Consider the following 17,334-nt stretch of genomic DNA (forward strand, 5'->3'; position numbering starts at 1 on the left):
CACCTGAAACCTATTCACATCAATTTTTTCATGGTGATGCTTGGTATCCAAAAGATATGCATGCTGAAAAAAAGGTAATATTGCTCTTGGCCTCATGATTCATGCTCTCTTCATGGGGATCTCTTTTAATCTGCAGTCAGAGTTAATTCCTTAATTTTGAAAAACCTACACCTTTGGTTTATTTGTGGTACCATAATCTGCAATGGGCTGCAACACTATATCCCTTGAGAGTGCAGCAGCAAAGCCGCCTTGCCCTCTAGTGTTTCTATAAAATGCAATCCCTCATCACTTTTCCTAGCTTTCCTGTTGGGAATTTTTCAGAGTGGAAAATACCACCATAGCAGTAGCAATGCCATCATTGGGTTTTCAGTTGGGGTGTGGAGTACTATCTACAGGATAAACAAGATTGCCAGCCATTTTGGAGAATGTGGTGGGGGGAATGTTGTTGGATTCACATTTCCGGGTGGTAACATGGCAATAGCACACCCCCCCTTGTCATATTTCCTCATTTGCCCTGCCTTTCCTTAGGGTGTTTTTTTGGAATTGACAAAATTACCACAGCAGTTGCAATTATGGAAGGGTTCAATTATAATGTTTGGGTGTTCAAAATGCTTTGTATGTGTCTGTGAATCCACGGCATGCAAAGGATGATTTTGTAGGTTTCTTTCAGTTGGGTGATGATAATCAATCTTGAGGGTCAAGTTTCTTCATCTGGGGTCAGGTAAATCTCACACACCATTTTGGATGTGGAACCGTCAAAACTAAAGAGGTTCCGCTTTGAGGTGGTGCGGAACTACTCAAAGTGGTGAATAGAGATTGGAAGGGAAATGGTTAAATACACTAGTACTCATGTAAGCTATGCCAAGGATGCTGATATGAGAGGTGCCTTCCTGAATAATACTTCTGGGGATGAGTGTGACACTAATAAAAAAATAATAAATGTGTGGCTGTTTCCAAACTTAACACAAATTGCTGTGGGGGGCACCAGCCAGCAAAGCATGGCTGTTCAGTCCACAAAGCAAACTCCCCGCAGTGGAGACTTGTGCCTTAGCACAGCAAACTGGGTTGATGAGGTTCCACCCTTTTGGTGGGAGAAAACTTCACCGTGCAATCTCACAGTCTCCTTGAAACTTTGAGGATGTTTGTTCAGGGGTTCTGAAAGAGCTGCATCTTCCTGTTCATCCAACCCAAACTCAGAAGGAGTACATAAACTTGTGACTTTATACTTATTTTCTAAAATCTAAGGTTGAACTGATTTTTAAACTAAAAATAATGTTTCAAGCAACCCACACACATCAAAACAAGTCCTCATGAAACACTGAAAAGTCATACTTTTACAAAAATCATTATTAATGAGGATTAATGAGAAAACTACAGACCACCAAGGTCCAAAAGAAATACAAGAAGCAGGCATTTATGGCCTTGGAAGGGAATTCAGGTCAAGGCTGAAACACTGCGCTGCGCTACTAAAAAGCGGTCTTTTAGCGCAGCGCAGCGGGGAACCGCTGCGCGGTCATCCCAAAAAGCGGTAGCGCAGCGCCAGTCCCGCTGCGCTACCGCTGAAAATAGCGGGGGCCCGCTTTTTCCCCGACGCAAAAAGCGGTAGCGCAGCGGACGGGGCCGCTCCTTTCAGCGCCGCGCAGCGGCCACCAAAACAGCTGCGCTTTGCGCTGCGCTGCGCTTTTTTGGCTGGCAGCGGGGGAGCGCTACGCGGCCAGGTCAAAAAGCGGTAGCGCAGCGATGGTTCCGCTGCGCTACCGCTGAAAGTAGCGGGTCCCCGCTTCTTGCCAGACCCAAAAAGCGGTAGCGCAGCGTGCGGGGCCGCTACTTTCAGCGCAGCGCAGCGGCCACCAAAACCGCTGCGCTTCACGCTGCGCTGCGCTTTTTGAAGCGCAGCGATTTCACCCTTGTTCAGGTTATAAAGTCAAGAAAGCAGCTACAGGAGGAGGAATACAAAAAACAAGGTTTTTGTCCCAAATCCAAAAACTAATCATGCAGGAATGTTGAAATAAAGCATAGGCCTCCACTGGTGTGGATATATCCACTGCTTGATCCTGCTCCCGCCCTTTGAAGCCTAGTTAAGCTTGGGCTATTTCTACTTTGATCTTATACTGACTAGGGTCTATGAGCTTAATACTTGTACCTGGAGGACAGAAGGAGGAGTAGTGGTGAAAAGAGTGATTTGAAAATTTGAATTATATATGAAGGAGAATATATTTCTGTAGTGTGAAAGCTCATAAGAGGGGTGCCTGAAAGTGTTATGTAATTGTGGGGTGAAATGTTTATACAGATGAAGATGGATCAAGTGTGTGATAAAAGGGACATACAGGGTGGATTGGATTAGAGATGGCCACGGGTACCCATCTGGCAGTACCCGGCACCCACAGGCGGGTACCCCTCCCTGTCCTTGAGTACCCCCCCCCCCCCTGCGGGTGCCGTGTACGGGTACAGGTCTATGAAATATGCCTGAAAAATAGTGACTATTGGTGTCCAACACAGGTACCCGTTCAGGCACCGGCCACTGACTGATTTCTCCAATCCTGGAGAGCAACAACACAGAGAAGACCTCTGACCTCAACCACATACACCATGACACAGTCAAGAAAGAGACCACGCCAGACCTTGAATTCACCAACTTCCTTGCCTCCAGGACCATCAGATGGTCAGACCAAAGCAAATCAAACTGATGTTGTTGATACAGATATCCCAGTTGTGAATGATGATGTCACAGATACCTTGACTAGCTCTTGTAAAAAAGCCCCTTGGACCAGCCAGCCTAGTACCAGTCTGGAACTCTCCGATCCTGAAGAGCTTGGTAAGCTTTTTTTGTCCTCTTAGACCTCATTCATCTTGCTGACTTTGGCATCTGATATCTTTCCTGAAAGCTTGAGCTCAGAAAATTGCCTCGATGGCAATCAGTGCTGCCTATTCCAGCTACCACAAACCAGAAATTTCAACACATCTCAACAAAAAGGGACGGCACATGATTGTGTATCCAGGAAAGGAAGGAATGATCCAATGTGAGAAAGCAATGTGGGTAACGGATCACATCTCTGATGAATTCATCACAAACTCTGATCATAATCTGCAGGGCAGCTTCATCTGGCAAAAGGACTACAAATTTGGGATTCCTTGACACTATCACATTGGCAAGGTCAATATAAAATTGGCACACGACCTTCTTGCCATCTTGCAGATATTCTACAAACAAACACTCCAAATTTCTGTGTCTGGATCTGCTTGACTGACACATGTCATTGTCTTCATAGATGAGATAACCAAACATCTTTCAAATGTGATCAAGGGAGACGACAAAAAAAACCCACCTGTACTCCAAAACGTGTGCCAACTCAGCCTTCAGCTTAACAATAAATATTATACACTTACTGACTGCTTGCCTTTGTATTGCATTGCCATGGGTTTGTCTTCCTTCTGTCTAAATCCCATCTGAATATGCCAACCAAAACCTATCTGCTTACCTTTTGAACAGTACTCCACCCATCCTTCAAAGACCAGTACTTTGTGATTGCTAGCTGGGAAAAGAATTGGATCAATGAAGCCCTTTGGCTGACACAAGATATGTTAAATACATTCTACAAGCCTCCACTCAAAAGCTCTCCCCTCCAGTAAATCAACAAAATCAAGCAAGGTGGGCTCATTTAGATAATCAAATGCACTCCTGACTTGCTTGGCTGACAACTGATGATTTCAGCCCAAAACTGGACATATTGCTCAGCTTGCATTGGCTTCCCAATTGGGTCAATCCTCAAATGATCCACTCGCACTCTGGCTCTCTTCTGGGCTCATTTTAGACAACGGCTCCCCAATCAATGCACTTAAGTTGTGGATCCAACAAAAGCGTGCTTGAAATACCCACAGTGGGCTCATCCAAATGGCCCTCAATGTCCTCAGTTGCCCAGGTAAGTCATTCTAAATTGTCATAATTTTTGCCTGCACATCTGATTGTTCTTCAATCTAGCCACTTCCGTAGATTTTGAGCAGGCTTTCTTGTTCGGAGGGGATTATGTATCCAAAAGAAGACACTTTCTCAGTCCGGTTTCTATCAGCAGGGGGATTTCAGTTGCTTTTTACTCAAAACCCACTTGATCCCCCCGGTATGCTCAGCAAGTGGAAGGATGGGCTCCAAAAGAAAAAAGGATAAATCAAAGAGAAAAGGTAAAGATGAAGTGTCATCATGCAACCCAATTTTCTTTAAAAAATTCATCTACAAACAGATCTTGTACATACAATCAACAAAGCTTTTTACAAAAAAACATTTAACTAACAAATAATTGCTTTGGAATTGAAAAAAAGGCTGAATTTGTGTCAAACATAGTGAGGGTAACCGGGGCACTTGCCGCGGGTACCGGCAGTACCTGTCCGCAGGTGTTGACGGCAAGTCCGGGTAGTGGTACCCACAATTTTACAACATTGCGGCGGGTACCCGTACACACCACGGGTACCCGGGTCCCCGTGGGCATCTCTATATTGGATAGAAAATTTATGAGGGGGAAACAACATCTAGAGGGGTGTTGTGGTGTGCTATTCTACACTCATGGTTACAGGTTTCAGTCATGATGGTTGTGCTCCGCCTCAGTATTCATGATGTCCGTGTTTGACCTCAAGATGTTTCGTGGTTTGCACGATCAAGGCAACGGACTTCCAGATAGTCAAGGTTACGGGGTTTTGATCCTCTTGGCCACCACTGCTCCTCTCCTCCGGTTTCTTTCTTCATTATGTCATTGTGTTTTGTTTTGTTTTGTTTTCTCATGTATGTAGTGTGAACCTGGGCGGATGTATGATGACATTGACATTTCCCGCAAGATGTCACAATTCAGGAGTCTGAGTTCCACACAAACTCAGATGATGGAGCAGCATGTATTCAATGTTGTAACCGCTGCGCTGCAGAAAGTGCAGCAAAGTGGTTTGATGAAAAGGGAAATTAAATGAGATCTAAAAGATAAAAGCCCTGGTTGTGTGTTGGACAAGGATGGTGGGCTTGGTCATCTTCATAATCTGTGGTAAATTTTCTTGGGGAAAAGTTCCCTTGTACTCACTGTGAAAAAAACTTAAGAAACTGCTGCCAGTTGACATGCAACATTACAAAGGCGCCTTTGTAATATTGCATGTCAACTGGCAGCAGTTTCTCTAGTTTTCTTTCACAGTGAATTATACCCTAGCTGTAGATGGGCTGGATTGTCATCTCATGGCTCAGGGACAATCTGGGAGCCGCTGTGGTAGACGGAAAAGTGAAAAATCAAAAGTTTTTTTTTCTGCGCTAAATATTTACTCACAATACGCCTCAAGATACCACCAAATGGACCTCATAAATGGACTCTATGGCCAATGTTACCCCTACACTGCCAGAAAAACTCTAGAAACTGCTTGCAGTTGAGATGCAGCAAGCTCAAATCAAACCCCCGCTCAAGCTTTACCCAAGCACTGGTTTTTGTGCTCAGGGGTTCCAAGTGGTGGAACATCCTGATTGAGCACTAAGGCAACTCAATGCCTGTGCGGCCCTGTGCACCATGACTCAGAATGCTGATCCCTCTGCTGAGGATAAGCCAGCCTCCCTCGAAAAACCTTGATGACAGGCATTCTTCCTGGCCAACAAAGGCTACACAATCTGGATGTCCATGAGGCACTGGATGACTTCCCATCAAGATCTGGGAGTCTCCCAGAAACAATCTAAAGCCCAAAAAGCTAGATTTCCCTGCAAAAATCTAGACTTGGTCTAAAGCGGCATCTGGGAGGGTGCCAGATCCCACGGGAAGTCATCCACTCCTCCTGGCCACAAGAGCTGGCACACGATGGCCAGCAACACATCTTGTGTTTTGAAAAAAACTTGGACACTTTTCCAAAATCAGTTCTGCACCGGAAAGTCCAAAAGCTACACTTATGGGGTCTGGGAGGCACTGGTAGCTGGATATGAGTAGAATCTGTGAGTGAACCCCATTTTTGGCGTACATCAAGTGAAGTTGGTGTTTTTGTGATGGAGGGGGGGATTAACCAAATGTCCAAGAATTATTCAAAACACAATACATAACGGCTGTCGAACGACGTAGGCTGGTGACGCGATGGCCAATACATATCGGCCATCAAATAAAGCCAGCTCCACCTGATGGCGTTTGTACAGACCGGCCTCACGCGATGGGCGGCACATACCAGCCATCAAGTTGAGCACACATCACGTGATCCGGCCATCGAGGGACGGCAGGCACCAGCCTACCGGCCATCGAGTAGAGCACACACCACGTGATGGCCAATACATATCGGCCATCAAGGGGAGCACACACCACGCAATGGCCGATACATATCGGCCATCAAATCAAGCCAGCTCCACCTGATGGCCGGTACAGACCGGCCATCTAGTGGAGCACAAATGGCCGGTATTATAGCCGGGTACATAGAGGCATAATCTGCAAGACAAACGTTGCAATCGATCTGCATCATGAACGCGCGGAACAGCACGCACTCCAGCCGAGTCCTAGCACCGTCCAGTTACCCTCGCTGGTCCTCCGCGACCACTCTCCAAATCGCTCCCTCAATGGTGGCCGATGATCAGCGCGACCCTTTTGAGGGCAAAGTCGCCAGCCTCAAGGTCCATTCCCCACCTCTTGCCCCATCCGAACTGACTGGAACTGACCATTCATTCCCCATACAGGTACTCAACCAACAACAGAAGATCCTGCACCCAAGGGACATCAGTCTGCCTGCTTCAGCGACGGGAGTTGATGCCGTGCCTGGCCTGAAGACGCGCCTCTCAAGCATTGCTGGAGCCCGGTACCTCTGACTCGTCGTCGAGCTTGCAACGCGCAGAGTCCCCCGCGCCCTCCTTCACTCGCTCTGAAGGCACGTCTTCCTCCGGAATGGCCCGGGTCCAGTCCACCGACGCCACTCTCAACCGGTTCTCCGAACAGGCAGGCGAGAACTACAAGGACCTATTTGGCAAGCCCCAGCCACAACAGACCAACAACCGTCCATTTGCGTCCTCGGAGACGTTGAAACTGCAAACCCGACTGTCCAACATGTCCAGCAAATCCTGGGTAAGCAATTCCTCCCCCCCCTCATTTCCTTTTAATGATTGGAGTGCTGAGGTTTGTCTGCAAGATAGTTGGGAGACGAGGACAATGCTGAATTTTTTGGGCGGGTGGGGATGTGGGGATCGATAGATTGGGCTGTTCGAAGACACCCCCGAGATCCGCACCCATTTCGTCCGCTCCCATGGCATGCTCGCCGTCATCGACCTCTTGCAACAGTTCCAGAGATCACGTGACCTCATCAGCCTGTTGCTGCGCACTATCAACCTGGTGGGTGTCCTCCGACCCGATCTTACGCAACATCAGCCCATCCTTTTGAACCTAGGGCCGAAAGGTATTTGGGATATCAGCCACGCACCCAAACTCTTGGTGTTACACCCAATCCTGCGCGATTGGGGGGTTGGATTGACTACATCGGCCCACTTGAACAAGACCGTTGATGATGACGGGCAAGGGACGATTCCGCAGCATCAAGTCGATCTTCTGTCCAGTGTGATTTTCTCGTACAATGGTGGTTTGGTAATAGAGCCCGTTGTCGGCCTTCATAGAAATGTTTGTCTTGCAGATTATGCCTCTATGTACCCGGCTATAATACCGGCCATTTGTGCTCCACTAGATGGCCGGACTGTACCGGCCATCAGGTGGAGCTGGCTTGATTTGATGGCCAATATGTATCAGCCATCGCGTGGTGTGTGCTCCCCTTGATCAACGGTGGGCCGCTACGCTGCGCTAGAAATCAGCTAACTGCCAATTACAGCAGCGCAGCTGGCAACAGGATTTTCCAAACTCCCTGAATTTTGCAGTCCTAATTGACTGATCCTTCAGGGAGGCTTATAGTTCAATCCACGCAAGGCAAGCAGTTGAATGCTGCAAAACAGACCATGTTAGCTGAACTGTACTCCAGATAGAATTTTGGCTCTGCATCTGGTAACCAGGATGTCCTGACTCCCTGATGCAATGGTCCTGCTGTACCATTTTGATCAGAGAGGCTCCTAGAATATTCTCACCAGTTTAAGTGGTTCAATGCTGTGGAAAGGGCCGCGTAATCCGCTGTTAGCTCATTTTTTGGTGTAGCGTAGCGGCCCACCATTGCCTTGATGGCCATCGCGTGGTGTGTACTCCACTTGATGGCCAATATGTATCGGCCATTGCGTGGTGTGTGCTCTACTCAATGGCCGGTAGGCTGGTGCCTGCTGGCCCTCGATGGCCTGATCACGTGATGTGTGCCCAACTTGATGGCTGGTATGTGCCGCCCATTGCGTGAGGCCGGTCTGTACGAACGCCATCAGGTGGAGCTGGCTTGATTTGATGGCCGATATGTATTGGCCATCGCGTCACCAGCCTACGTCGTTCGACAGCCGCTATGTATGTGTTGCTGGCCATCGTGTGCCAGCTCTTGTGGCCAGGAGGAGTGCCTCATGGACATCCAGATTGTGTAGCCTTTGTTGGCCAGGAAGAATGCCTGTCATCAAGGTTTTTCGAGGGAGGCTGGCTTATCCTCAGCAGAGGGATCAGCATTCTGAGTCATGGTGCACAGGGCCACACAGGCATTGAGTTGCCTTAGTGCTCAATCAGGATGTGCCACCACTTGAAATTCCTGATCACAAAAACCAGTGCTTGGGTAAAGCTTGAGCGGGGGTTTGGTTGGAGCTCTTGCATCTCAACTGAAAGCAGTTTCTAGAGTTTTTCTGGCAGTGCCTAGGCACCACTGGAAGCATCACTGGAACCCCGCTGGATTGGAAGTTACACCCTCTTGGACCCTCAGGGACACGGCCAGCCCCAGTCATCAAACTTTCACACCCCTCAAGTCACCTTTCGCAGGTATACACATACTCAGCCCCAGCCAAACACATACTCTTTTCCATCCCTCTTATCTTCACTGCATATGCAGGGGACCAACCCCATTTCTTCTGTATTTGACATGTCCCCGCCTCATTTATGCACCCCTTGCAGCTGCATGCAGTCTTCTGACCCCATTTCTGCACTCCTTGCATTAGTCTGACACCACTCATGCACCCCTTGCATGAAGTACCTCTGTATTTGACATTTCCCCGCTTTGTTTATGTGGTCCTTGCATCAGTATGACATCATCTTTCATTTCTCACCCCACTTTCTGCCTGTATTTAGTATCTTCTGACACCACTTGTACGCAGCACACCAGCTAAAATCCCTCATCCAGGGTCCCCCTTGTAGCTAAAATCCCTCACATTTGTCTATATAAGGAGCTCTCTCCCCCCAGTTGTTTTTCCCTCAGTTCAGTACCCACCAGTTATACAGATATCACCCATTAGCCATTATCATCACCCTTACACTTTTATAACATACCATATCATCCCTCTTATCTGCAATAACCACTGAGCTCACTCTCATATTCTCATACTCTCATATCACTGGTTGCATATCACGCACCTGTCACGAGTTACCCGGTTCCTGGTTCAACTCCCGACTAAGACATATACCCTTCTCAGTCCAGACACTCTTCTCAACTTCTTATATCACCCTCTCAAGGACCTGTGTTCAACCCCCACCGGAAACATCAAGTCAACTTTCACCCTTTCCATCATCATAAATCCTCTCAACTCTCACATACCTTTCATCGAACAACTTCATCTGGAACTAGACCAGACCTATCACTTGATTAAAACTTGCCAAGCTTAGCTTGGTGGGTCTTGTTATCTGATAGTATAGAAGGGCAGAGTTTGCACCTCCATCATCCCCTTCTCCATTCAGCAAAGGGGTTTCACAACCACTTTTGAGTCTTACACCGCGTAGAGAATGCATAATGAAATTGCTCACTCAAGAGCAGGAACCGGGGGAGTGCCCGTACAAGGAATGTGCTCACTCAAGAACAGTAACATTTCAGACAGAAGAGGAAGCCCTGTTTTTGGCACAAGGTCCACTATCCTTTTTAGCAGCTAGCAGGTGTAGGTATCTGCGCTGTCTGGAATAGCATATGGCTGACACCATTCATGGAGATGACTCAACCCTCTCAATGAATGGGACTGTACCACTCATCAAGAGGAATTAAACCTCTCAATGGCCAGCACAGACTGGTCCTTGAGAGAACTTAACCCTCCCAATGAATCTACTCCAACAACAACTGGCCAACATGACAAAGAAGGCCAAAAATGAAAAAATCTGATGCCAACAGGCAGAGGCCAAGCTGGAGGACACAAACACAGTTCTGTCTCCAATAACCCAAATAAGAGGACCAAAGATGGGGGTGCCCAAAAAGTTTGACCAAAACCGAGGCAGGAAGGCGCAGACATACTTAAAGGCTTGATTTAGAGGAGGCCACTAAACCTTGTTTTCTAGTGAAAACTTGGTATCAATCAAGTTTCACCAGCCGGTAAGGTTTGGCCTGTCCCTCTAGATGCATTTTAGTGAATGGGAAGTCCTCCAGTAACCAAGTAGGACTGTACATTGCCACCAATCCTTGGCCAGGATGGCCAGGACCATGAACCACCCATAATCTATTTGGACTACCAGACACATTTCTGTGCCATGTACTTTGATTTGGAGAAGCAGGCCAAGGCAGAGCGGGCCCTGCGGGTGCTGAAGCAGACCAAATCAGTGGCGGACTACATGCCTTTGTCACCCTTGAAACAACTTTTGACAGCTCTGTTCATGGAGCTTAAGGCTAAAAACCCGTCAAAATAAGGGTTTTGGGCCCTAGCACTATAACTGTGCTGATAATAAACACTGGTAATTTAAATTACCAAACTTGTTACATGGCAAATATGACCACTATGTAAAAGGGTTTAAACTTTCTGTAACAGACAAGGGACTTGGTAGGTCCGAGGCAATCTAACTTTTGAATCTTTAGTTATGTATAATCTGGGGTATCCTCTTAGTGGCGAGGTCCCCTAGCTTTTAAGTGCTCCCTTGCGTGTTTGCTATGCTTGGGCCTTTTATATTCTAATAAGGAATGCTATTTGTCCTTCAGGGAATAATTATTCCCTTTAGGGATATTTACTAGTCTTAATAGAGCTAGTATCTATTAAGGCAGTAAGCCTGCTACAGGTTATGGAGTCCTCTTCAGATGCCATGCCTGCTTTGCGCTCCTTCTGGTGCAGGAAGGCCATACCTTGCTGCACCAGGTGGTCTATAGTTGCCTTATGGCGCATGGGTGTTGTTATTTCATGCACTTGAGGCTGGCATTTATTATATAATTATTGATTACAGGGAATAAATTTGGTGTAAAAATTAGGAGGTAAGCGCTTAAAGTGATTAGCTGCTTGACAGAGGTGGTGGTCTTACAGCTACTATAAGGATAAAGCTTTGAAATATGCTAATAAGGGATTTTGGATATTTTAAAGGTTTAATCCAGTGGATTATGCGTGCAAAGGGTTGTTTATAAGGAAAACGGGCTACAATAGTAGCAGGAGAGAATATTCACGGCAAAATTACGGTTTATGGGCGGTGAATGGTCTGGGACATCTTTTCCAGAGGGCCAAATAGGCCTCTATTTATAGAAGGGCCAAATAGGCCTCTATTTATGGAGGGTACCTCTGTGGGCCCACTCACTGAGTCCTTCTCTCCCTCTGGGAGTATCCTGGTGTGTAGGTGTGACCAAGGCTTGGCTGTGGGTATTTTATTCATAATTTAAGGTGTTCAAAGTTGAAATCATAAAATTTTCAATACATGAAATCATAAAATCATAAAACTTTCAAGTGATGATTTCATATGCACCATTCTAGAAATGTTGCTTTAATTTGAGTGGTTGGGTGGTACATATTTTTTTCAGCTCAGAATTTTATGATTTTATGGTGTTATGATTTTATGCAAGTTAACTTTGAACACCCTAATTACAATAGTCTAATCTCCCTGACTCTGTCGCATGACATGTTTATAAACAATTGTCATGTGAAACTATACAATAGTGTCACAGAGTATTTTTACACAAGTAATATTGCTCTTTTGGGTAATGTTATTCAATTTTACGTACTTCATTTATTTTACTAATTTTTTGTATGTAATCCTTTTTTGGGTACATTTTGTGGCTGATCCTTAATTATACAACATGTACATGAAGGAGTAGGAATAGAGGGCTACTTTGAGTGGGTGACCCCGCTTAATTTCTGGTGAGGAATCTGAATCTGCAATAACAATTATCCCCTGCAAAGAAGGCTTTATGAATTTATGATTTATGCATGCATAAATCAACTTTGAACACCATAAATTACTCAGGTCATCAACACATCTGAAAAGCTCAGCCAGTTCGAAGGGTCAGAAGAGTTCACATTCAGGAGGAGTCAACATCAACAATATTAGGAGTTTGAAAATAGTGTGTTTCTACCTATTTCATGTCATTTCAGTGCTGATATACTTAATCTCTTCTGTCTCTATTATCCTCAGCCAGTTGTCTTTTGTTGCACGTTTTTCGTTATTGAGTTCAGTTCTAAAGAAGAAGGTCTAAAATGTTACTGTTGGTATTCTTATTTAATGGTGTTTTATTCTCTCAGACTTTAGCTCATGATTGTTTTGTTAGTGATTCTAATACTACGGGCTGCTTATTAAGTTTTGCAATAAAGAGAACACAGCCATATCATCACAAAAACAACGATCAAACGACAACGCAACGCTAACAAAAGGACGGTTCTTCAACCATTACATCGGAAGATTTTTATGAAGCGGAAGGCATATACTAGAACAATGTTTACTTCATTTCTGCTCGCAACGGCTTTGAGATTATTATTTTTTCGAATTTTCTGGGATACGCGAGACCGATCGCAGTTTTCAAGCCTTTCTTTCCTCTTGATTGACCGGTCTAGAAAAGAAACAAGATGGAAGAAAAATCACAGAAACAAAGTCATAAGCGTCTATGTTCGTTCCAATTGTGATGTCCGTGATTACCATCCCGTGAAGCAATAGTCTCAGGAGAAGGGAGACTCGAGAGGAACAAACCTTATCCATAATTTTCCTGGCCTACTTTTTTCTCTGATGATTCGCCACGGAGTTGCTTTTTTCTAGTAATGGTAATGATAACGAAGACGGTTGGTCAGAGGCATTGGTTTGAATTTTCCGAAGAAAAAGACGAATTGGTGGTATGACCTACCGAGCCGTCATTACCAACGCAGCACCTCCTGAGTAAATCTTTGGCGTGTTCGCTCGTACCGTCAACTTCAATCACCACATGACCTTGCCATTGTCCGCGAGGAATCTTGATGACAGATCGATAGACCCATCTCTGCACGTGGTATCGTGCTTGCGGGGAGGCCACTTCAATCTTGTCCTGGCTTAATTGCAAAGTTCTTTTGACCTCTTCTTTGAAACTCGATAGGTCTAAATAGAATATGGGCGATGAAGTCGAACTGGAGATAATCTTGTGGAAGTATGATGGTGGGAAGTCTAGCATGTTTAGCCATGACTTTTGGCCGCGAAATTCGGGATATCATCCTAGGTTAGTTTTCACCGACTGCAAAGCTATCTTGCTGGAAGGGAGATGAGCTGGGTACGGAAGAGGCTATAATTAACGTACTGGTAGATGACCAACATCATCGAATTCAAACAACAGATCTCTCAGGAACCTGCCATCGAACAGTAGTTTACCTTCGTTACCGAAATCACCATTCGCCAGGTTCCAACACACGTCCCCTTTTTTGAGGTACGACCAGATTTGTGATCTGAAGAATTCCGAGTGAGAATGAGAAACTTGTCATAACATTATAAATGAGCGAGGAACAATTCATGTTTCGTACCTCCATAGCTCCCGCTCGCATTCCGCAAGCTCTTCGTTCGACATCCAATGGTCGACACAAGGCACCCAAACCTTGAAAAGAGCCGCTTTGCCCGGGCGGTAAACAGGTTCATCCCAACGTCCGACATGTCGATAAGTGGCTGGGACTGGATCGAGCTCCTCAACAGCTCTAACGTAAGCAACCAGCTTGTTGTGGGCCCTGGTTGAGGATCGAATCATCTTGGCGGTGCGGTAGTCTAGTCCTCTAGGCTTGAGTGCTTGCTTGGCGAATCCGATTAACTCGAGCGACTCGAATTCAAGGCCAGCATAGAAGTTGGCCAAATCCTTCAAGCCGATCGTCACTAGTTCTCGTTGTCCATGTCCTATCTTGAATTGGAGCGATAGACTTCGATATCCATAGGCGGATAAATATCTTTTCAAGATAATTTCCCGCAACCTCGGATCATCTTCAAGTTCTTCTTGGAACTCATGGCTCATCTGACTGAGTGAGAAAAAATCCAAGTAGTCCAGGTGGACAATGATCTTGCGGAAGATATCAGGATGACAGACCAATTGTTGAAAGTTGATCTTCGGCAATCGAGTGGTCTCGTCCTCCACCTCGACCTCCTCGTCCACCGCATCTGAAACCTCATCGATATCATCACCTTCATTGGCCTTAAGCTCGTTCGCTGGTGCATGTACCTCAGACTTCGACTCACCCTGCGAGAGCCCCTTCTGTCCACTCACGCTCTCCTCGCGGTTGCGACGTTTGTGTTCTTCGGATTTCCTCGCGGAAGGGGAGCTCGAATGTGAGCATGCCGAAGATGGGTCAGTGACTGCCCCCGACAGGTCAGAGCTGCCTTTGCGGTTGCGATCTTTGGCAGCGCCCAGATCGCCGACTGAGGAATAGTTGTCACTACTTGAAGAAGAATGTTGAGAGCACGAATCCAGATAAACCTTCTCGACCGATCTCTTCCGGGACCCAGCACGCTTGGCTGAACGTGGGGGTTTGACCGGAGCGGGTTGTAATGCTTTGAAGGGTAATATCATAATCCGAATCAGTCAGTAAACCAGCAGGCAGGAAAGGAAATGCACGGGAGACATGTGGCTATTACTACTCACCCGAGTCTGCCACCATGGGACTGGTGCGAGTGGTAGATGGTTGAGGTGAATCAAGGACGGATTCGCTGCGCATAGAGCTTGAATAAGATGGGGTTGGCCACGAAGAACTAGAGGCGGGTGTGTCAGGTGTATCCAACGGAATGGTCGTCTCGAGCTTTGCAGCTTGGACATGTTCTGGCGGCGAAGGTTCGCTACTCGCATAGGTCGCCTCGGGAGTCTTGGGAATGGGCAATTCAGGTTTGCCGACAGGCGAACCGGAGGGAAGCGACTTTGTTTGCGGCTCTGAAGCGACTTCATTCGCCGATCGTTTCGCCAGAGAGGATTGCTCGGATGCCCGAGTTGGGGCTGAGATGGGAGATAATTCAGCCGACTGGACGTTCAGAGGAGCAAGTGAGGTCCCTTCACTTGACAGAGCGTTGGGGTGCGATGTGGAAGGCTTTGGGGATGGCCGAGTGATGGGAGGCGCTGCGGGTTGCTCATCGGACAGCTGCGATTTTTCTTCTGCAGTTGATTGGCTGCCCAAGAAGGCAGACAAAAGACTGCTAGAGGGTGGGGGCTTTGATACATTCTGAGCTGCAGGAGAAACAGAAGGGTTATTCAAAACTACAGGGACTTTGGATTTAGCGTGACCCAAGAAAGCAGCGAGGGGAGAATAAGTAGACTGAGGGCTGGTGGGTGAAACAGCCGAGCGGGAAGGGCTGGTAGGTGGGCCAGCCGAGCGGGACGGGCTGGCAGGCGGACCAGCCGAGCGGGATGGGCTGGCAGGCGGACCAGCCAAGCGGGATGGGTTGAGGGGTGGAACAGCCGGGCGGGATGAGCTGGGCGGTACAGCTGGCCGAGGATCCGACTGAGCGAGGATCGAGATAGGAGGCTGCAACCGGCCCGGGGCGGCCTGGGCGGCTGCAACGGGGACAGGAGTGGGTTGCATTTGATACCCGGCCAAAACACCCATCAGCTTTGCCGATTGCTGCGGCTGTGGCATAGCTGCCAAACGATTCCAACCTGCAGCCGAGCCATGCGGAGGACTATCTTCGTCACTACTCTCGAATCGGTTCGGGACACGAGAGCCATTGTAAAATGTCTCTGGACTGTGTTGGTTACTTTTGGAGCGAGATTGTATTTGCGCTTTGGCAGGAGGAGCATATGTCCCGTCGTTCAGCATCATCCAACTTGCGGGTCGAGTAGAGGAGCGGGTAGGCCTAGATGAGGTGTCGGACAACAGTGGAGTCGGCGAGGGATCGCGATGGAGAGGCTCGTCGGGATTTCCGAGCTTCTTCAGATCAAATTGCTGACTGAAGAGCATCGAGGTCCTCAGGTTACGGACTGGGATTTCTAGCTTATACGGAGGGTTGGCTGAAGGCAGTGCAGAAGGGGTTCTCTGTTCGCCAGCTGAAGGAAACTGAATGGCGGCAGAATTATCTGGCCGCTCATGATTAACTGCTGGTCGAGAAGTAGAGCGCTTGCTTGAGGCTTTAAAGGAGAAGAAAGATTTTCGCGGGCGATCGGGCGTATCCTCAGCAGGTGAGGCCAAAGGTGGGCCGGTTGCCTTATCATTTGAGGCGGCAGAGGCAGCCGGTCGTTTGCCGGATAAGTTTTTTTTAGATGGCTTGAGAGACATCGTGGGATCGGCTTGAAAGAGCAAGTTGACAGGAGTTTAATTAAGCGAGACAGAGGGAGAGAGGCGAATGGCTGGAAATGGGATGTTGGCAAGGAATCCGAGGAGATGAATGCTGCTGGCGGTTTATTTCTCCATCCAACACAAGGACGGGTAGATGTAGAACGATTCAGATGGAATAGACTCGTTGATCGAAGTGGCGGACAAGCAAACGGCTGGAGAGGTCGATGGCCGCGGACGTGGGTGGATTCCTGGTGCGTATCTTCTAGCAAGAGCTGAGCAAAGCAAAGCATATCAGCCCGGGTTCTGGAGTGAGAATAACTCCGATTGTTAGGTAGACGCCTGAAAGAATTAATTAGCCGATGAGGCAATCATCAGGCAATTGGAGGTATGTTGCTTCTCTTCTCAAGATGCAAGAATAATTGGTAACGCCATCCATGGCAGGCAAATGACAAGCGAGACAGGCGAGAACCCACATGTTAGGTTTAGACACGGGGGCAAAAAAGCGCACAGGATACGCCTTGTGAGTGACCGAAGTACTGGCGAGTGATATAACACCTCTGCTGCTGCAGGAGTAGAGATTGCGAGGAAGAAGCTGATGGGGGCCTTCAACTGATAAGAGGTGGGAACGATGGAAATATGCAAGGCCGTGTATGTATTTGCAAGAAAACGTTCTTCCAAGCAAAACGCAGCCTAGCGGAAAGTTAGGATATGTACACGCGTATGTATGCTTTTATGTAAAGTGTTCAGCAGGATAGGTCGTGATGAGTTGGGGGATAGCGTGACTGGAATGCTGAATCTGGTTAATTGCAGAGGCACATCAGATCTCAGGGAGCTCAGCAATCAGGAGGGTGTCAAGGCAAGGCTCATGATCGCCA

At 47.3% G+C, this 17,334-nt stretch overlaps 3 protein-coding genes across 3 annotated transcripts; 2 read left to right on the forward strand and 1 right to left on the reverse strand.

The window, feature by feature from the left end:
• Positions 1–6,451: 6,451 nt before the first annotated feature.
• PtA15_15A362 (uncharacterized protein) lies at positions 6,452–6,793 on the forward strand (the record flags this gene model as incomplete). Its single annotated transcript, XM_053163561.1, has 2 exons — positions 6,452–6,601; positions 6,665–6,793. 2 exons carry the CDS (start codon positions 6,452–6,454, stop codon positions 6,791–6,793), a joined length of 279 nt encoding a protein of 92 aa, XP_053027524.1.
• A 76-nt stretch (positions 6,794–6,869) lies between these two features.
• On the forward strand, positions 6,870–10,237 carry PtA15_15A363 (uncharacterized protein; the record flags this gene model as incomplete). The annotated part of the gene is made up of 3 exons (XM_053163562.1): positions 6,870–7,046; positions 7,173–7,514; positions 10,223–10,237. 3 exons carry the CDS (start codon positions 6,870–6,872, stop codon positions 10,235–10,237), a joined length of 534 nt encoding a protein of 177 aa, XP_053027525.1.
• A 2,542-nt stretch (positions 10,238–12,779) lies between these two features.
• Positions 12,780–16,459, reverse strand: PtA15_15A364 (uncharacterized protein; the record flags this gene model as incomplete). Its single annotated transcript, XM_053163563.1, has 6 exons — positions 12,780–12,810; positions 12,948–13,009; positions 13,099–13,410; positions 13,522–13,666; positions 13,742–14,750; positions 14,842–16,459. 6 exons carry the CDS (start codon positions 16,457–16,459, stop codon positions 12,780–12,782), a joined length of 3,177 nt encoding a protein of 1,058 aa, XP_053027526.1.
• Between the last annotated feature and the right edge of the window lie 875 nt (positions 16,460–17,334).

Source organism: Puccinia triticina, chromosome 15A (genome assembly GCF_026914185.1).
Source record: "Puccinia triticina chromosome 15A, complete sequence".
NCBI lineage: Eukaryota > Fungi > Basidiomycota > Pucciniomycetes > Pucciniales > Pucciniaceae > Puccinia > Puccinia triticina.